General features: G+C 51.9%; 7 protein-coding genes across 7 annotated transcripts; 3 read left to right on the forward strand and 4 right to left on the reverse strand.

Annotated features, from left to right (window-relative positions):
* Nucleotides 1-15: 15 nt before the first annotated feature.
* J3458_020768 (uncharacterized protein) lies at nucleotides 16-3,515 on the reverse strand. Its single transcript, XM_007814139.2, has one exon. It carries the CDS (start codon nucleotides 1,509-1,511, stop codon nucleotides 36-38), a length of 1,476 nt encoding a protein of 491 aa, XP_007812330.1. The 5' UTR covers nucleotides 1,512-3,515; the 3' UTR covers nucleotides 16-35.
* On the forward strand, nucleotides 2,253-2,705 carry J3458_020769 (uncharacterized protein; the record flags this gene model as incomplete). The annotated part of the gene is made up of 1 exon (XM_066122226.1): nucleotides 2,253-2,705. One exon carries the CDS (start codon nucleotides 2,253-2,255, stop codon nucleotides 2,703-2,705), a length of 453 nt encoding a protein of 150 aa, XP_065972853.1.
* Nucleotides 3,516-5,372: 1,857 nt separating the features above from the next.
* Nucleotides 5,373-5,788, reverse strand: J3458_020770 (uncharacterized protein; the record flags this gene model as incomplete). The annotated part of the gene is made up of 3 exons (XM_007814140.1): nucleotides 5,373-5,575; nucleotides 5,641-5,682; nucleotides 5,743-5,788. 3 exons carry the CDS (start codon nucleotides 5,786-5,788, stop codon nucleotides 5,373-5,375), a joined length of 291 nt encoding a protein of 96 aa, XP_007812331.1.
* Nucleotides 5,789-6,656: 868 nt separating this feature from the next.
* Nucleotides 6,657-7,010, forward strand: J3458_020771 (uncharacterized protein; the record flags this gene model as incomplete). Its single annotated transcript, XM_066122227.1, has 1 exon — nucleotides 6,657-7,010. The coding sequence occupies one exon, from the start codon at nucleotides 6,657-6,659 to the stop codon at nucleotides 7,008-7,010; it is 354 nt and encodes a 117-aa protein (XP_065972854.1).
* A 2,425-nt stretch (nucleotides 7,011-9,435) lies between these two features.
* Nucleotides 9,436-11,909, forward strand: NRP1_3 (Asparagine-rich protein (ARP protein); the record flags this gene model as incomplete). The annotated part of the gene is made up of 3 exons (XM_066122228.1): nucleotides 9,436-9,972; nucleotides 10,152-10,858; nucleotides 10,959-11,909. Exons 2-3 carry the CDS (start codon nucleotides 10,439-10,441, stop codon nucleotides 11,907-11,909), a joined length of 1,371 nt encoding a protein of 456 aa, XP_065972855.1. The 5' UTR covers nucleotides 9,436-9,972; nucleotides 10,152-10,438.
* Nucleotides 11,910-13,218: 1,309 nt separating this feature from the next.
* Nucleotides 13,219-15,321, reverse strand: J3458_020773 (uncharacterized protein; the record flags this gene model as incomplete). Its single annotated transcript, XM_007814142.2, has 1 exon — nucleotides 13,219-15,321. One exon carries the CDS (start codon nucleotides 15,319-15,321, stop codon nucleotides 13,219-13,221), a length of 2,103 nt encoding a protein of 700 aa, XP_007812333.1.
* Nucleotides 15,258-17,694, reverse strand: HAT2 (Histone acetyltransferase type B subunit 2). Its single transcript, XM_066122229.1, has 6 exons — nucleotides 17,489-17,694; nucleotides 17,353-17,406; nucleotides 17,236-17,287; nucleotides 16,664-17,179; nucleotides 16,122-16,607; nucleotides 15,258-16,067 (listed from the first exon to the last, which is right to left on the reverse strand). Exons 1-6 carry the CDS (start codon nucleotides 17,523-17,525, stop codon nucleotides 15,893-15,895), a joined length of 1,320 nt encoding a protein of 439 aa, XP_065972856.1. The 5' UTR covers nucleotides 17,526-17,694; the 3' UTR covers nucleotides 15,258-15,892.
* Nucleotides 17,695-18,348: the final 654 nt, after the last annotated feature.

Below are 18,348 nucleotides of genomic sequence, written 5' to 3' on the forward strand. Positions count from 1 at the left end.
AATTTTTTTTTTTTTAACGTCTTTCAAATCATGCATTACACTGCTGGTTCGCCCTTCTTCCCTTTGGCCTCAGTGTTGTTCAAGAGGTGTCGCAGACTACCTTCAGCGCGACCTTTGGGCTTAGATGAATGCGACACCCACGGTAGCCAGCTGGCGAGTGTCGACAGAACGCCGGTACTACGGGCGCCGTCTTGGATAGAAGATATCGATCCTCGTGCCATGTGCTCTTCCAGCCTGTCCGGTCGCGGCGATGGCTTGTTCTCCAAAGTCCGTTGCTGCGATTCGCTCTCGGCTGCCGTCCTCGTCTCTAATTGGCTATTTGAAGCACGCGGTAATGCAGGTTCGCTTACCAACGCGGTAGCTGATGTCCGAGGCGTTGCCTCTGGCGTCCCGGTCAGTCTCGAGCTATCTATCAAAGCCAATGACGTCGATGGCCGTCTCGCCGGCGTCCTTGGCTGCTGTTCACTGTCCTGTGAATTGGAAGGGTCCCGTTCACTGCGTGAAGATGTCGTCGGAGTCGGAGACGACTTTCTGGCTGTCCGTCCACGAACCTCGTTGGCAAGGTCCGAGGCAGACTTCTTCTTTGACCCCTCCTCGTCGGATGAGCGGCTTGACGACATTATGGTTTCAAGCGTGCCCATTGCTCTGCTGTTCCTCCTTGCAGCTTGCCTTCTCCGCCGAGTAGTGTTTCTCATATCGCGCTCATCGTCTGATGACACCGCCTGCAATGTAGGGCCCTGCGGCTCTTGATTCTGAGTAGATGCAAGGAACGAAACTCCAGAACCGTGAGGGGCATAGTGAACCTCGTACTGATTGCTTAATGAATACCGTGACCGGGCACAGATCTCGGCTATCCTGTCCAGGTCGGAGTTAATATCGGCTGTGCCAGCATGTGTTGGCGTATTTGCCATGAAGCTCTTGAAACTGAAGGCTTCTACCGGAGGCAGACGAGTATCCTGTTGAGCCTCCACCGTCGGCATTTTCCCATTATACACTCTCGCCATGGTGCTCAGCATTCCTTTGCCGGCCGAAGAGACTTTGCCTGAGAAGGGGAGAGCCCGGGTCACACCGGTCACTGGCCCACCAACTTCAGAACCGGCCCCACCACGACCAGATCGGCGTCGAGTGGAACTATCGTGGCGGCTTGGGGCAGGAGAGTAGTAACTGCGAACAATGACGGGTTCGGAGTAGGTGCTGGATTGCGCACCGGTTGACTTCGCGTATCGATGTCGGCTAGGATAGTGGCTATTGAGCTCCCGCAACGCTGATGTTCGATGTTCAGCAGTGGTATCATCCACGGGGATGGCTCTTCCCTCGGCTGTTGACGGTGCCACACTAGTTGATGTAGGGTTTGGCCGAAACGGCCTTGTCATGGAGAAGGGGAAAGGATCTCGTCGAGTATCGCTGGTTCGACGCGTTGACGGGGCAGTCGAGGATGGCGGCAGCGGTGGTGGGCGTGAATGGGGATGTTGAGCTCGAGGGGGAGACGCAGGGCTTGCAGTTGAAGACATGGTGGACGTCGGAATTGCAATGATATAAGTTAACTTCGGATTCGTGGACGCTTGCTTGCGTCCTCTGCCACGGCATTGGTCGTCTCAGCGGCACATTCGAGGAAGCTGTAAAACGGGGCAGAGACAAGAGAGAGTAGAGGTGCGATTGGGCTCGACCGGTTTCGTCTGGGACACTTGTTCCTACGGTGCTAGGATGATTGAGTCTGGTCAGGTCGGGACAGGTGTGGTGAGAACATGGCCCAGCGTCGATATCCTGCCACGTCCGTCCACGTTCGACCACGTCTGTGCGTCGGCTGGGGCCGAGCCAGTTACAAACGGAGCCTGTGTGCGCTGACAGTACGTGGGTTGCTTTTCGTTCGTCTTGCTTCGCCGCACAATGAGTTGGCTGTATGCAGGTGTGCCGACGTCAATATTGAATGTTGGATGTTAATTTGACTGAACGTCTTGAATTCCCCCACCACAGGTCGTTGTCGTCGGGGGCGGGGTTGACTTGACTCGACTTGACTTGGTTTGAATCAAGAAAGACCGAGTGGGCTGTCCAGAGACATGAGACACGCAGTCCGAACCCGTGCAAGACGTTGGCTGAGAGATGGCGAGGGCGGAATATTACAGAGTATGTGAGAGACGAGATGCAACAATACGAGTCGAGTGAATGAGAAGTCAGAAAATCACCCGCAGCCCCAGTGCTCGAGCGCTCGAGCGATGCGGCACCGGGAAGTGACAGTGCAAGATTGATGGGAAATGTCGTTCAATTTGCAACTCAGTCACAGCGGCACTGCGTCGAGACGTGCCGTTGTCGAATGGTGCCTCGCCTTGCTCTGCACTACTGATGCATCATGTGTCGTGGCAGACGTCCAAAGGTCGGCTGGCTCAAAGGCTTTGCGCCCAGACCAAGCCCGTCTCCCGTGTCTCCCCATTTTCCCCCGTTTTCCCCATTTCTCAAATGCTGTCAATGCGTCTTCCGTCGCGCCACGCTCTTCCCCCTCATCCACATGCACACCAGACACCAGACCATCGTCTCGTCACCAACAGTCCGGCTGGTCTTCAAGCAAAACCCCTGCTGCCTCGTCCTTGCATCTCCGGCACCCAATTATCGCCCGTCTCTGCGGCCAAACACATGGCGCTGGTCACCATCGCGTCGACGTGGACAAATTGATCTTGACCGTTGTCGATGACTGGACAATGGCACTCTGACCAAGTGTTTGAGAGGGGTTTGATCAAGTGCCTCGCGTCTCATGTCTCACATTGTGATGCGTCAGTGTTGATTCCAGTCATTGCAAATTCACAGATGGACACGCCCCAAACCCTTCCATGAAGGCGGAGGTTGGTGACTTCCAGAATGGCGTTCTGTCGCTGTTCATAGAGGTATGGAGTGGTGACCTTGGCATTGCCGCGTTAGACCCTGCACCAAGGGCGATCAAGTCACACGAATGGGCCATCAGATCATGACGATCAGTAAGTAGCGGCCGAGTGAAACCATTAAGGACAAGTATATAAGCAGCTTGACCATCCCCTACGTAGCGCTCAGTCGAATATACTACACCATGGCTACAATGACGCTTCTTACATGCCTACTGTCGGCCGTCATCAAAACTGCGTATGTGTTAGAGATGCGTACTGATTGTCAACCCGGATTCTACATCCCCCCTTGAAACTTCTATCAAGACTGAGAACTTGCTATCATCATCTTCCCCATGTTGGCTTTCCCGGCCTGTGATGTGGTATTCACGAGGTAGATCAGCCTCGCGGCTTTTGAAAATGTTATAGACATATCCCGAAACCCAATCATTATCCACACAACACTCTTTCACGCACACCAAGTTGCAAGTGCGAATACAATGGAAATCGGGTGGACATCGCCCGACATATTTCACAAAGCCTCCTTGTTCATCTCTCATACCAAGAGGTTGAAAGCGAAATAATATCCCTGCAGATCTGTGGATTAGCCATGTTTCTTGCTCTATATGGTTCCATTTATGCTCTGATATACCCTTGACATCCCTGCAGTCTTTTCACAGACAGGATGAATAGCGAGTGCGGCAGCGGTGTGGGATTGTTGATGGCCGTGGTCTCACGTATGTCACATTTAAGAAGCCAATGCTGTTCGGAGACGAACAGCACACACCACAAGCGTTGTAACCTTCCGATTTGCCTTTGTCACCTCAAACTAAGAGTCAATGTCATGTGTTTTCAAAAGAGACACCAGGTATAACTTTGGATGCATCATCATCCGGATTCCTGGAGAGGAAAGCGTTCAAGCTACCCACGTAGCGACACAAGAGACAGATATCGATGGGTGCTTGGGGCCGTGTCCCATTGGTGGCAAGCTATGAAATGAAAAGTCCAACACGAAGCACTACCTAGGTAGTGAGCACACCACAGCTTCGGTCCCCTGCTCACGTTTGTTTTGTACCGAAACTTGGTACATGTAGTATCAGACGCAGATAGCGTAGGTCGGATATAGCGGACTCAAAGCCAGCAAATGCAATTATACACACGATATATAAATTATGATTCTTGCGTTGCATTAAGCCTTTGAGCCAATTCAAATATGGCTCCAAAATATGGTATAATAATAAAGTGTTGGCTGATTCGGTATTATGAGCTTTGATTTACCCGTTCCGGGGCAACCTCCCACTGCTTCAGGTTCGGTATCAAATGACAACATGTGGGCAGCATTTCTTGTCCGTTTCGCTGATACAATTACGCTACGAGCTTGGACACAATGTAACTACAAAAGATTGACACGGATGTGGCGTTTCACTTTAACCCAGGTCCCATTGTACCTAGGTATTTATTAAAGGGCACGTGTACACAGGATGGGAGTAGATAATGTGAGAGCCACATAAAATGGCTGCAAGTCCCAGACTCTGATAAAGCACCTCATTCAGACATTCGCGCGAAATTAGAAACATGCACAGCAACGCAGACATATATCCCAGTATCGTCAGCCAAGATGTTTTCCTTGGCTCTTCTCCTAGGGGGTTAAGCATCACCCAGACCACTTCCTCTGCCTGATACCAACACACGACACAGGCACTGGCGATTCCAGAGCCGGACCTTTTTGAAGCTCCTATTCCAGGATATGCAGTTCAGCCTATCGAACAAAAAAAAATTGACCGGCACTGTCCCACATGTCCATCATCAAGTCTCAGGTGAACCTCAACTTTCGAGAAGAATATCTCCAGTGTCGACGCCTTGCCTCAAATAGGATTGAAGTCAACATGTTTCTCCGACTGCAAAACCACCCGAAAGAGGAAAATGGTTGCCCAAGATGGGGTCAACTATCTGTGAAGAGTATCGTATCAGCCTGGGACCTAAGCCAAGCTCCTGCGGGTAAGAGAGGGCTCTGGAAATTGGAATCGCATTGCCCGACAGGATACTAACAAATTGTTAGAATCACTGAGCACGTGGAGGTATTGGAACGCTGGGCCCCTGATATTAAAGCTAGCATTTGTTAGGGCGTTGATGGCTAACCCTACCGAGTACAGATGGACAAACATCGATACAACAACATTGCGTAAAACTTCGGCCCCTGCAAGGGAACGGCTGGCGCTAACAAAAATTATCTCAGGCGAGAAGATACATGTGGCACAAGTAAGACGTTGGAATAATGAAGCATCCTAATGATATCCACGCCTCCTGCGTTTCCGTCCCTCCTGTCAGACGTTTATCCAAGGCCATTTCACCCAATGGCCGCAATTAAGATATTATGGCCAACTAAACAGAACCCAGGGCCAATATCCTCGACATCCTTTCACTCAAACTGCCTACACAAAATGTCAAACCGAACCAGGCTATCCCTCCTACTAAACTCCCGACTATCCGCAAAATCCAGGCATACCTTCAAGGCAATCGGTACTAACGTGTAGGCTGGACAATAGTTCCATAGCCCTGTCCTCCGGTCTGCACGTTTTCAGAGTACACACCTGGCGCGCGGCTGGTGGGAAACCGTCCCTGATGGGCCTGTTCGCGGCGGTCGTAGTAGATGTATTCGAGGTAGAACGCATGTATATGACCCGGAAAGTATCCCAGAATTGTCAGGCAAACGTTGATAAACAAATCTACAACGTGTCAGCCAGGCTCTGAATGGACCACTGCTGGAAACAATCCATGAAAATGAACCTACCCATGCCACATCCTGCCACTGCCCACACACCCAGCGGAGGGACTATACACAACTGTCAGCATCAATGTCATTTTTTTTTTCGAGATTTTGAAGGCGACTCACATAGAATGGTGATGAGAACAATGAGAATAGTAGATGCGACACCCATATTTGCGATTGGGAACGGTACCCGACGTGAAATGAGCTGTTAAAATGATTTAAAGGCGGGGTAAGAGATTCCAAAATGAGGCAGCTTCGGATTCCTGTCTCTGGTCAACGGTCGCCAAAGTGTCTCGAAGTATGTTGAGGTTGGAGATGTAGTATGGGTACAGATATCAAAGGGTTCAAGAGCGACGATTAACGAGTTTAGAAGACGTCATCAACAAATTGCGGGTGGTGTAAGGTGATGGATGGCGTGGTGACGAAACGATTTATGCACAAGTGGAATGTTTGGCCGCTTTTTGTCAGGCAAGTCACGGTCATAGTGTCTGTGATGGGCGGAATGCGGCCATGACGTACGTAACATGCATGTGTCTGGTTATGGAAAGCTCTGTGCAACGGAAGGAGCCTACCAAGAACAGCCTGCCAACATTGGAGGATGATAAGCAGCCAACCCGGTTCAAATTCAACCCAAGAAACGTTGCTCTAAAAACGTAGGTAATAAAGAGAAAAGCAAATACATGAATAAATGCACTACCTACTTACTTAGATGTAGGTAGGTCAGCAATCGACGCGCGGCGCCCAGACTCCGCTTGCCAGCTTGGTGGTCTTCCAGCTCATAACTTTCCTTTCTGTCCTACGTTGTCTGGAGCAAACGCCGTCTGAATGCTCTGCATTTACCGTGAATCTGACCGGTCGATTGCCGCCATGGTTGACTAAAAATAGCCTGAACCATACTCCGTACCGTGACAGCGTGCGTGGTTCTTGATACAGTTGTACGGAGCAGATGTGCGACCTTGACGGTTGAGGTTGGTGGTCACTGGTCACCCTGGGATGGCGTAGGAACGAACTCGCGGGTAGCGGCTGCCCTCCCGACGATGCTGTCAGCCGTGGAGGAGAAACAGGACTCTAAACTCTGCTCATCTGGAGTCCGTTCTCGTAGCCTTGCTCCTGCTTTATGCATGCAGAAGGTTATGTTGTGTTCGCCAATTCGCGGGGGGTTTTCTGGCGACCAGGCAGCCAAAGACGCCACTGGTGGCCACAGCACGTCTCTTTGTGGAACATGCCGACTGATCAGGACTACAACATTGCCCTTCCGCCGCCTGGTATTTATCACCTCTGATCCGATTCTCTTCGCGCTGGCGCCTCTGGCTCCTCTGGCGTCGGGACAGTCCGGAGTATTTCAGGGGCCTGCGAGTGGTACGGAACATGACTCCCTCGTTCATGTATAACTTGCCCTTTTGTTCATCTCGAGCATGTGCGTCTTTCCCCTGCATCCCGACTCATCGTCCCTGGCTGCGACCTCGCTGCTGGTGCATCTCGACGTCGAATTCGGCAAAGGGTACGTACATGCATATATATGTACAAGCCTAGGCACGGTCTCTTTGCAAGATGTATCCATTAACTGTTGCCGGGTACACTGCAATACGCTACAGTCACCAGGTGCTTTGCCTAGTCGGATTCGGATACGTCTTGCTTTCCCACCCATGTAAGCATGCGGTGTGGACGGGCTGACTGACCCGCGAGGTCTGGTTTTGTGCGATTCGTCATTCCGAAACATTGATACGGAGCAAGGAGGGGCGAGTAAATGGAGGTTCCCTGCGCCAGACATCGAAGACCATCCAACGACGCAGCCAACAACGCAGAAACCAGTAGTATCAGAAAGGCTAGATCCACGTCTCCAAAGCCCCTACGGAGTAGTCTGGTAGGCGATCCTCTTCGGTCAATATACACCATTAAGCTGAAGGCCGAGGCCATCGATTACTGAAACAGTTGCGCCGATATCAGCAGCTGAATGTGCCGACACACTGCCAACAAGTGCTACTGGACCTTAGCATGTGCCATGATGCAAGAATTGATAACGGCAGGCCGCAAGCATGTTGCCTTGACCGGTATTACACGCGTTGCATGGCATCCAGCGTGTCCCAGCATGTCCCAGCATCCAACCCTCTCGGCTGCGTTGAGTGCTGTCTTCGTATGGTCAGGTCACAGGTGCTGGAATATGTGCTGATAACGAACAAGAGGCACTATTACGTGCCGTTCCAGCGCTCGGGACCAACCTCCCGCTTGATCATCTTCCCGACGTCAAGGTTTCGACGTGGCGCTATGGCGCTGTTAACATGATTCCGCCCTCAGGTTCCAGAAGCATCCCACTCCTTTCACGGCTTAGCGGGACGACGAATGCACTGTACCTTGTCAAGGATCGCCCCGGCATACGACAACTGCGAGGAGACGCAGTACGGAGTAGGTGGCCGGGCAACTGGGGCATATCGAGCTTTTTGGAAACTGCTACAATCGTACGGAGCACATTATAACGGGGCTGGTTGGTGTAATCATATGGAGTACAACTTTTTGAATCATCTCTTCTAGCATATACTTGGCTGCTGTACCTCGCACAGAGTCGTGATGAGGCTAGATGGCGAGCCAAGTTGTCGACACCGGGAACTGGGGAGGATCCTTGGGTGTATTCACATCCGACCGCCTCCGTAGAATCGCGCATGATCAGGAATGTACGAGGTACACCTGCAACATCACCATGTCAGTCAGTAAAGCTGTCAGTCGGTTGGCTGTGCTAGGTGGCCAAGTGACTCAGCCCTCTCATTGATCTCCCTGTTGGAGTCTAAACTGACAGAATTACTAGCAGCGAAGGCGCAACTGCTGCAAGCATTCGAGTGTAGGACTGACAACATTGAAACCATTTGCCGTGGTCCCTGACTCCTGTGCCTCCCCGACAGTGGATCCCGCGAGTAGGGCAAGTGGACACATTGTACTCCAGTTTTCAAGACAGCAGCAACCTATCCGCTTGATGGTTTTTATCCGCAGGTGGCTCATTTACTTGCTACATGACATTTGTCTGCAACATGGGTTATACACATACATAGTTGCAATTATAGTGTAGACACTGTACGTTGCCTGAGTGCCCGAGTACTCTTCAATGGACCTGGAATTGAGTTCTTAGTCGCAATCTTGCTGTTGAGCCCACCAGTGAGTGGGAGTTGGTTCTGCTGCCACAGGTTGGCAAGAAGCGTAGAGCATCGGGGCTGCCTGTAAGGTCCATGTCGGACGTAATATCCCTCTGCTTGATCCAATGGTCAACATGTGTCCGTCAAATCAAACCTGTCTGGTTGACCAACTACTCCGTACTAAAGTAACTGTTGATGCCAGCACCAAGCAGCCAGCGCCCAGTGTGCTACTCCCCGACCAGCAGACAGGTGTTGGTTGCTGGTACTTCCTGTTCTTGCCTGGGCCCGCGAGGATAACACCCCACGTTGGCCAAGCCAGCAAGCTGGACCCTTTCCGTCAACCCTCGTCTTCGTCCTTTTCTGCAGACTCGTTGGTTCCCTGTCGTCTGGTCTGGCTGGAAGGGTGTGTTTCGTCCTTGGTTGGGTGCGGCCAACCCTTCGGCAGGGTGCTTAGATTTTGTGATTTTGTGTTCTTCATATTTTGGTATTTTTCATGACCAGGCGCCCCTCTAACCGCCAACTGCCAGCTGCCAGCTGCTGACGTTGAACTGCCAACTGCCCAGCAACCCTCCTAAAATCCACAGTCCACCGCCCACAACCCGCAGTCCTTGTCGGCCCGTGCGATTCTCCAGCTCCGTCCGACCTGCGGCTCTTTTTGCTCGGCAAAACCTCCTGAAGCTTTCAGTTGTCTCTCGTCACCCCCAACACTCCTCAATCCCGCAACCGTCACACCTTGGAGAACCGGCTGGGTCACAGGCTGCATCTCCGTCCTTTCTCTACTCTCCTCGACTCGACCTTCTTTGCGAAAGTCGACAAGCGAGCAGACTGCTTCGACGCTGCCGCCTACGCCAACCCATCCCCTCTGCTGGTCGCTGAGCCCGGACGCTCCGCCGGTCACTATGTCTTCCCAGCAGGTTCCTCAACTTAACGTTGATCGCTATGTCGTGATCCATGTTGCAACCACCTGTGATGAGCATGGTGTCTACGTGACCAAGGACTCCGCTGAAGTCATTGAGCTTGGATGGATTCTTCTTGATGCCAACTCGCTCGAGGAGGTAAGATGTTCCTCACCAATTCCCAGAAGCCACGCAACATGGTTCATTCTTGCTGTTCGACCGCCTTCACCAACCTTAGGAAGCCATTGCTAACATCTTTCCTTTGCTGCATTGACAGATTACACACGAAAGTGTTCTTGTCAAACCTGTCAATACCCCAATCACCCCTCTTTGCAGTACGTAAACCAATCTGGTGGTCAATTTCTTTTCCAAACCAAACAGGAGAACTTTCATTGTCCCTGGTCGCCGCAACCAGTGCCCTCGTCCATAAATATCCCGTTTCCTCCAGCAATTTATTTGTACGAGTGTTGGCTCGTCAGGAGAGGTCCCCCGGCTAACGAAACCTGTCGTGTAGCGAGTCTCACTACTCTCACTTGGGAACATGTTCGAAACGCGGGTACCTTTAGAGACGCTATCTCTCGATTCGATACGTTTGCGACAGATTACTTGACTTCCAAGAACCTCGATTTTGTTTTTGTCACCCTGGATGCCTGGGATCTTCGTGTCCAACTTCCCCGAGAGGCCCGCGACAAGGCTGTTGTTCTACCCCCCTATCTACAGCACTCGCGGACATTCGACCTCCGAACGGAATATCAGCGATGGCAGCAACATCACCCAGAGTCCCTGCCCTTTGGTCCCTCAATGCTGTCCAATATCTGCGCTGCTCTCGAGGTTGACCCTGTCCAATCCAGTGCCCCGATCAAGCATAATCTTCCATTCCACTTGCAAGCCCTGGCTCCTGCTTCTCCCCGACGTGCCATGGAAGAGGCCATCACACTGGCCCGCGTTCTCCGTGGCTTGATCCGCAAGTCACAGCCTCCCCAAGATCATCCGGATGTCTTGACCAGACCCATGGATGCTAGAGCCGATGTTCGCGCTTTCCTTTCTGAGAGAAGCAAGGTCCTTCATATGTCCGGCCTTCCGCACGACACCACGCAGTCGGAACTTGAGAGCTGGTTCACTCAGTTTGGTGGTCGACCCATCGCATTTTGGACTCTGCGTACTCCTGAACAGCACAAGCCCACCGGAACTGGCTTTGCCGTCTTCTCTTCTCATGAAGAAGTGAGTTGCATTCCTCCATTTGGATAACCCTATTGCCCATCAAAATTTGAAATCTACTCAGACAGGATTATTGTGAGCCTTGTCCTAACTGACTACTTAGGCGGCTGAGAGCCTTTGTATGAACGGCCGTGCCTTGAACGAAAAAGCTATCGAGGTTTCTCCCTCCTCCAGTCGTGTGCTTGACCGCGCCCAAGATATTCTCATTCCGTTCCCCCCTAGCAAGAACCGTCCCCGGCCTGGCGATTGGACCTGCCCTTCTTGCGGTTTCTCAAACTTTCAGCGCCGAACTGCTTGTTTCCGATGCTCATTCCCTGCCGCTGGCAGTGGTCCGGGTGGTGCCGATGCAGCTGGCGGATATGGATATGGCGGTGGTTACGGTCCTCCTGCAATGATGCCACCTCCACCTCACGGTGGCCACCATGGTCCCATGGGCCACGGTGGCCGTATGGGCGGTGGCGGTGTCGTTCCTTTCCGTGCTGGCGACTGGAAGTGCGGTAACGAAGCCTGTGGTTATCACAACTTCGCCAAAAATGTTTGCTGTCTCCGCTGTGGTGCCAGTCGAGCTGGCGCGGCCGTTGTTGCAGATTCCGGCTATCCTTCCCCGATGGACAACCCTTCTCAGTATAGCATGGCTCAAGGATCCATGGCTGGCACGCCTGGGCCTGGCCCCTTTCACTCGGGTAACTCTTTTGGTTCTGGCGCTGGCTATAATCAACATTTTGGAGGTCCTCCAAGCCACTTCCTCCCCGCTGGGATTGGCGGTGGTGCCGGTGGTTATCCCAGCTCCATGAACAATCAAAGTTTTGCTTCGACTCCTGGATCTCACTCTGCTGGCCCCTTCGATAGTCGAGCTGCTGAGGCGGCCTTCCAGTCTGCTTCCAACGGCCCCGCGTCAGCCGGTTCTGGACCTTCCAATCATTTCTACAACAATAATAACGGAGAAAACGACCCCTTCGCATTCCTTAGTACTGGAATTGGCGGGCTTTCTGTTAGTGGCAATGATGCTCGGCAGAATGGTGGTAGTGCTCCTCCAAGCAAGTCGCCTGCTTAAAACACCAAAACTGCTTGTGGCTTTAGTTCAGGTGCCAGCTTTTGCACAAGCCTTCCTTAGACGGCCAATTCCCAACATGACGTTTGCGTATCTGTCTGTCGATTTTCTGCCGCACAACAAGAACGACTTGGAACGATGAACATAGAGAGCACCTTGACCTTCGACAACAACCAAAAACATACTTCTGGACTTGGCTTGCTATTTTCAAGGGAACGGGGGATACCGGTGCGTATTGGCTTTTTCATTTATTTATTTTTGCAGGACCAGGGCGGGTGTCGGACCTCTATTTCAGGCGGGATGTGGTAAACAAGCAAAATTTTGAAAGGATGGAAAGACAAAAGTGACACTATACCACGGCTGCTCTGGGTTGAGAGACTTCGGTAAAGGATTTGCTAGGACCATGTTTCCTATTTTCTCACATTTGTTTTCTTATGTTTTCGTCGCAGAGCGGAGGGCGGCCCGCATATATTGTGGTAAAGGGGTGGGAATGTTGATGTGGACTGGGACTTTGTGGGATGGATTGTGGTATTTTGCTGGAAAGCCATTTTTCTCCCGGATGGGTGCATAGCGAAAGGGAGTGTAAGGGTATACCTTTGGCCATGGCGTGTGACATGAAATATTGCGGATTCGCTCGGTGTCTGCATATACTTGCCCATCGAGGGATCTAGGTCGCTGTGTTTTTCGACCCTAGCCTCTGGACGGCCGTTCTCCCTCTTGCTGCCCGTGGTTCCTCCTATGTTGGTCCTGGTCAGGGCTCTTTTTTGGGTTTTCTTATTCTCCTTCCCTCACGACCCTGTGTCTTGGTTTGCACTTGTTCATTTCTTGTTAGTTTTTGTTTCCCTCTATTTGGCCCCCCTTTCATCCTTCTGCATGACCAAGACTAGACATTTCTTCATAGTTTGCTGAGAAAGAAACTTTTTGGGTTTCTGATTTGAGGGGGAAGTAGATTGGTTGTTCAGAGAGTCAAGAGGGATGTAAAAAGAACAAAAGCAGGTGGCGCAGGTGGATCTGTATATTGGGGCGAGGAGTCGTGGAGCTTTTGACGGAACAAAAATGCATCATCATTGAGTTTTATATGCCCCCTTGATTATATTCGGCTTGTGTTTTTTGTGTTTTGATATGAGTGATGGCGGGCGGTGTGTGCTATCGATAGGCTGGTTGGTGTATATTTGCACGCGTTGTGTGAACTCGGTGCTGGTTAGGGACTGTTGCTCGAGCGATGTGGCCTTGTGCTTTTTATGTTTTATTCATTGATAGTAACGCATTTACAACTACGGAGTGCTTCCCAACGCCCATGGCTGGCTCCCACCTAGGCGTAATCCCCGAGCAACTGTCTCAACTCGGCGCTTGGCTGAACCCCCTCCCCATTAAGATACTCTCTCAACTCGACCAGCAGCGGATCATCCAACTCGCCATTCTCCATCTCACTACCGGTGTCCTCGTCATCAGCTACATCTTCATCCTCCATGATGACAGTCTCGGCCTCACTCTCGCGCTCCCCTTCTTCCGTGCGCTCGGCATCCCTATTCGCTTCCTCCTGCGCCAGCCACGCCTGCCAATCCCACTGCCCCTCCGTCTCATCATTAGAGTAATTATGCCACGCCTGCGCCCTCAGGCCCTCGTCTTCCCCCAAATCAGGGGCGACGGTCATTAATGCGGCGTTGACGAACTCCTCCCACCCTTGCTTGTCGTTCATTTCTGGAACGCTGACTTTCTTTTCATCCTTGCGTGGGGAGCGGACAATGAAGCCGCGGTTGATTTCTTCGTCGAGGGGATAAGGATGCTCTTCTCCCCCGTCGTCGTCGTCGTCACCTTCTGAGGCATCGCCTGTCCAGGCTAGTGCTCGCAGGCGGTCGTCTTCGTCGTCGTCCAGGATTTTCTGCTTCTCCTCCGCGGACAGGTGGAAGAACTTCTTCTTCAGGGCGTGCTTCTTCTTCCAGTGGTGCGACGTGTCCATGTGTTTGAGGACATTCTCCTCGTCGGAGATGTACATGTCTTCTTCGGTGGGGACGATGTTGTCGCCGTCGCGGGTGTCGAAGTATCCCCACATCATCATGTATATCAAGTGGTGCTCTAGATCAAGAGTTCGTGCCGTGGCCTCCATGGGGATGAGTTCGTCAGGGCGGAGGAGGTGGTTGTCTCCCAGGCCCCAGCCCTCGTAGTGCCCTGTTCCCACTTCGTGAAGAGGCACGCCATGTATGGTGGTTTGCTCGCCGGCCTGGTTGGCGACGAGCTCGGGGGGGATTTCGTACTGGTATCTGACTTGGAGGTCGATCAGATCGGGGAGAGTGGTGAATCTCTTGCGCATGAGAAGCTGCCAGAGTGGGTAGAGGCCCTTTTGGCCCAGGAACAGGTGGAGGAGTTCGGGGCTGCCGGGGCCGTACGTGGGATCGTTGAACGCCATGAGGAGCTTCATGAAGAACATTTGCGCATTGTAGATGTGGTTGTCTGACCAGATGTCCTGGTTGCGCAGGAGAGCTTGCCGCTGGCCGGAGGTGGCGATGTCCATGAGCAGCCAGAGGCGGAGCAGCGTCCCATGCATCGACCTGGGCATGAGGAAGCCGTTTCTTGCCATGATTCCGATGATTTGCCTGCAGCAGCGATCCCTCCTCAGAACGAGCTGCAGGTATCGCAGGCCTGGGACCGAACGAATCTGCGCCATGAGCTTGGGGTTCGCCCTCGCCGCCTCATCTCCCTGACACTGCTCGCGCCACGTCCTCCCCGCCGGGTCCATCACCAGATATCGTCTGTACAGGCGAAACTGGAATATCCTGCCTGCCTCTGGGGCTCGATGTGCAATCCACATGCGGATGCTGGAGAGCATGTGTTCATTAATAGCGTTGTGAAACGTGCGGCTCGTCGCGTACAGGCTGACTAGGTCCTCAGGCGCAAGCTGCTTCCCCAATTCAACGGCTAGTTCGACCCGGGAGCACATGGCCGTAATTATATCTTGATTATAATACTTGAGACTAAACGGGGTCACTTCTGTTTGCATGCCATACGGATCTTCTTTGCCGAAGTAGAGCTCCAGTCCGTCGTCATCAAACTTGAATCGCTTGGTCGGTTGGCCGTCGGTCTCTTCCTCTGCGATTCTCGGTTCTGGCATGTTGCTGTCTTTGGATTTGTAGGCTCCGGTTTCCATCTCCAGCAAGTCGGCTTCCATGTCGTCGAGGATGGAGACGCCCCGATCCCTGACTTCGGGCTTGATTGCCCTTTCCCGTTCCACTTCTTTGGTGGCATACTCCTTTATGGCTTCCGCGATTCGTTCGACAGTGACGGGCTCGGAGGACGACGCATTGAGGTCCCGGAGTTGGTCGAGGGCAATATGTGTGAATATGGCCGCTTCTTGGGTGTTGAAGCCGTAGGCGCGTGCGTTGCGCTTGACTGTGTTGGGGTTGAATGGGAAAGCCATGGTGAAGTTCTGAGCAGGGCAGAGATGGAGAGGAAGCCTGCAGCGGATAATTAAGAGCTAAACAGTTAGCACGGAATTATAAGTTGTGTTTTGTGGTGTATTTGACGTTCTCGCAAGTAGAGGTTAGGGGTTTGCATTATGGGTCACCTATTGTCCACCCGTTGCGATCGGACGAACTCACTTCTTGTTGACCGTGGGTGCGCTCTCGATATGGGCCGGGCAACTAGTGAACCAAATGAGATGACATCTCGTTTGCTACCAGCTGTCACAGCATGGTGACACCCACAACAGCTGGCACTCCACGAATATCGAATAGAACCAGTTGTGAAATAGTCTCCATTGATAACCTTCCAAGGGCGTATTTATACAATCCCCCGCCAAAGAAAACGACAAAAATAAAAAATCTTAGCATAAAAGTTCCATCCCCCCCCCCCCCCCCGGTGGACTCCATTCCCCGGCCTTAATCGTCATGGATACCGCCCATCCTCTTCATCAACTCCGAGCAGAACTCGTCAGTCTCCTCATCCTATGAAGACCGACCCTTCCTCCCTTCTGCGAACTTCCACCTCATCTATCGGTCAAGCTCATCAACCGGCAACTCGCCGTCATCCTTGCCGACAATAGACTCTGCCACTTTCCAAATTTGTAGCAAATTGTCCTCGGCAGCACTAGCAACCAGCCATGGTTCGTTGGGATTCCAGCTGAAGTCGGCAAGGTGGTTGGTGTGTCCGCCATGCATGAATAGCCTGGTACAATATGAGTCCTACTTGAGCTCAAAGATAGAAGGCTTGGTCACTTACAGTTCTGGGGGGCCGTCATCTTGATCATCAGGCAGTTGCTCCTCTCCTACACGAGACAGATCCCAGAAAATGATTCTCCTGTCGTAGCTGCCACTGCCCAAAATCCCAGCCTCTGATGGATGCCATGACAAGCTCGTCACGGCATCATTGTGTCCTTCGAGGGTGTGCACCTTCTCTCTAACATTACGTAGATCCCAAATACCAACAGTCTTGTCAGCAGACGCTGTAGCGACAAGGACCTCTGAGTTGGGGTTGAAGGCAAGGGCATTAATGGCGTCAAGGTGGCCGCGTTTGGCGACAAGGGCTGCAGTAGTTGTGTTGTCATGTCGGACATCAACAATTTGAAGGGTCTGGTCGTCACTAACGGACCCGATAAAGTACTTCGAAATGGGATGATATTGGACATCGTTGACAACTTGTGTGTGATGAGTATAACGACGGAAAGGCTTGAGAATCTTGGATTCGGCCTCTAGCGTTTTCAAGTCCCTGTTTACTGTCAGCCGTTTCTGGGTCTCCTCGCACGGAAAGTAGCTGCTACATACCAGAGGCACATGGACTTGTCTTCACTTCCGGAAGCCAAGCATCCAGCCTCGTGGGGGTTCCAGGCGAGACCAAACCCTTCAGCCTTGTGCCCAACCAGTTCAATCTGGGCATTTACCTTCCCAAGAGAGGCGGGTTGAAGCGGGTGCTTGGTGCGGTCGAAGATGAGAATCTTGCCATCTACACACAAGGTGGCAATGATGTCAGGATTCTGGGGCTGGTACCTCGCCTTGTTTACCTCGCCAGGGTGCTCAATCTTCTGGACAATGTCGCACTTGATGGCAGCGACGTCGCCGGAGCTGCCATAGCCACCAATTTCGCCTCGCTCTTCATCGTAGTTGGCGGGATTTGGGGCAACCGCCTTTGGGATCTGGACATCAGCAATCTGCAGAAAGTTGGCACTCTCATCCGACGTATGAGTTCCAAGTAGCAGTCGGTGCATGCGATAGTTTTTACCCTCAGGTTCCTTGACATCGGGGAACCACTGGACAGTCAGTGTTGGCCACGTCAAGGCCGTTCTGGCTTGTTAGATTAAAAACTCCAAAGACGGATGCAGGAACAGCTTGCGGCATACCCCAAAATCATGTCATATAAGAAGGGACTATTTTTCTTCCAGGTCTTATACTCTGTTACAGGGTGGTCAAATCCCAACTCGTCTGATCTCGTCTGGCGGATTTTTGGGCGCACATACCCTCATTTATGAGGCGCTCGACCTGATCATCGTCCTCGTCGTGGGCCATTTCGACTTTGAAGGGCAAGTCAGCACACGAAGATGGTTTATAAAGTTCGACTGGAAGGTGGAGGGTGTAGTAAAGATGCGAGCTTACCATCAACGTCAGGGTCGGAGGCTTGAGCTGGTGGCATGGCGTCCGTTGGTAGCAAATAGTGGAATAGGATCGTAGTATTATATGTTGAGATTGATGTAAGCTTCTGAAGCTGGCGTTGGCAACAATGGTTATTGGTGCTTGTATTGCGACGCTGTTTGCACACGATCAAAGGTCCTGAAAATGTGTCGGTTAGAGTCCAAAACGCGTCGCGCGTAAAGTGACGGGCGCAACCAGGACATCAGCCAATGGTGTGTCGTACTTATCCGGGGTGGAGCCCAGCCCACCTTGGTGACTGGAGTGCACTACCCTGAACTCCTGACTTGATGGATGAAGAAATTGTTTTGCAGCAATGCTGGATCTGGCTTGAAACCTACTTAGGTAGTTAAATAACTCAATCATCACTGCACTTATTCTAGTTATGGTTTCCTTTACAAAGGTATGCTAACAGTGTCTCTGTCGATGGCGTATCTTCACATCTCCTTCGTCCTTTAAAAAGAGCACACGGCGAATTGCTAGCACACAAGTTCACGAACTGACTCTCAAAGTGCACCATGCACCACTATGACCATTGGCGTACCTTAAACGTCGAAGTTATTGCGACTATTGCAATTCCAATTTGAAGAACTTTAAAAGCAGGATCCCTGGGCGCGCCTTGGCAGGGCTTTGCTCCGAGCATAGCCTTGCAAAACGAGCACAAGTGCAACAGATTGATCACACGACGCATCAGATCAAATTGTCCAAAAAGTCGTTACAGTAGAAAACACCTAGCCTGACCGTACTCAATATCTGTACGGGGTAATTTTGACATTGTTTTACGGGTTAGTGAATAACTTATATGGCCCTGACTCCGGCAATAATCA

The sequence above is a fragment of the Metarhizium acridum genome (genome assembly GCF_019434415.1).
Source record: "Metarhizium acridum strain ARSEF 324 chromosome Unknown scaffold_574, whole genome shotgun sequence".
NCBI classification, from domain to species: Eukaryota; Fungi; Ascomycota; class Sordariomycetes; order Hypocreales; family Clavicipitaceae; genus Metarhizium; species Metarhizium acridum.

Coding starts and splice junctions, on each gene's coding strand:
- J3458_020768 (XM_007814139.2), bottom strand. CDS start 1,511: ATGTCTTCAACTGCAAGCCCTGCGTCTCCCCCTCGAGCTCAACATCCC.
- HAT2 (XM_066122229.1), bottom strand. CDS start 17,525: ATGCCACCAGCTCAAGCCTCCGACCCTGACGTTGATG. Junction 17,180..17,235: donor TTATATGACATGATTTTGGG/GTATGCCGCAAG, acceptor CTAACAAGCCAG/AACGGCCTTGACGTGGCCAA. Junction 16,068..16,121: donor GATGACGGCCCCCCAGAACT/GTAAGTGACCAA, acceptor ATATTGTACCAG/GCTATTCATGCATGGCGGAC.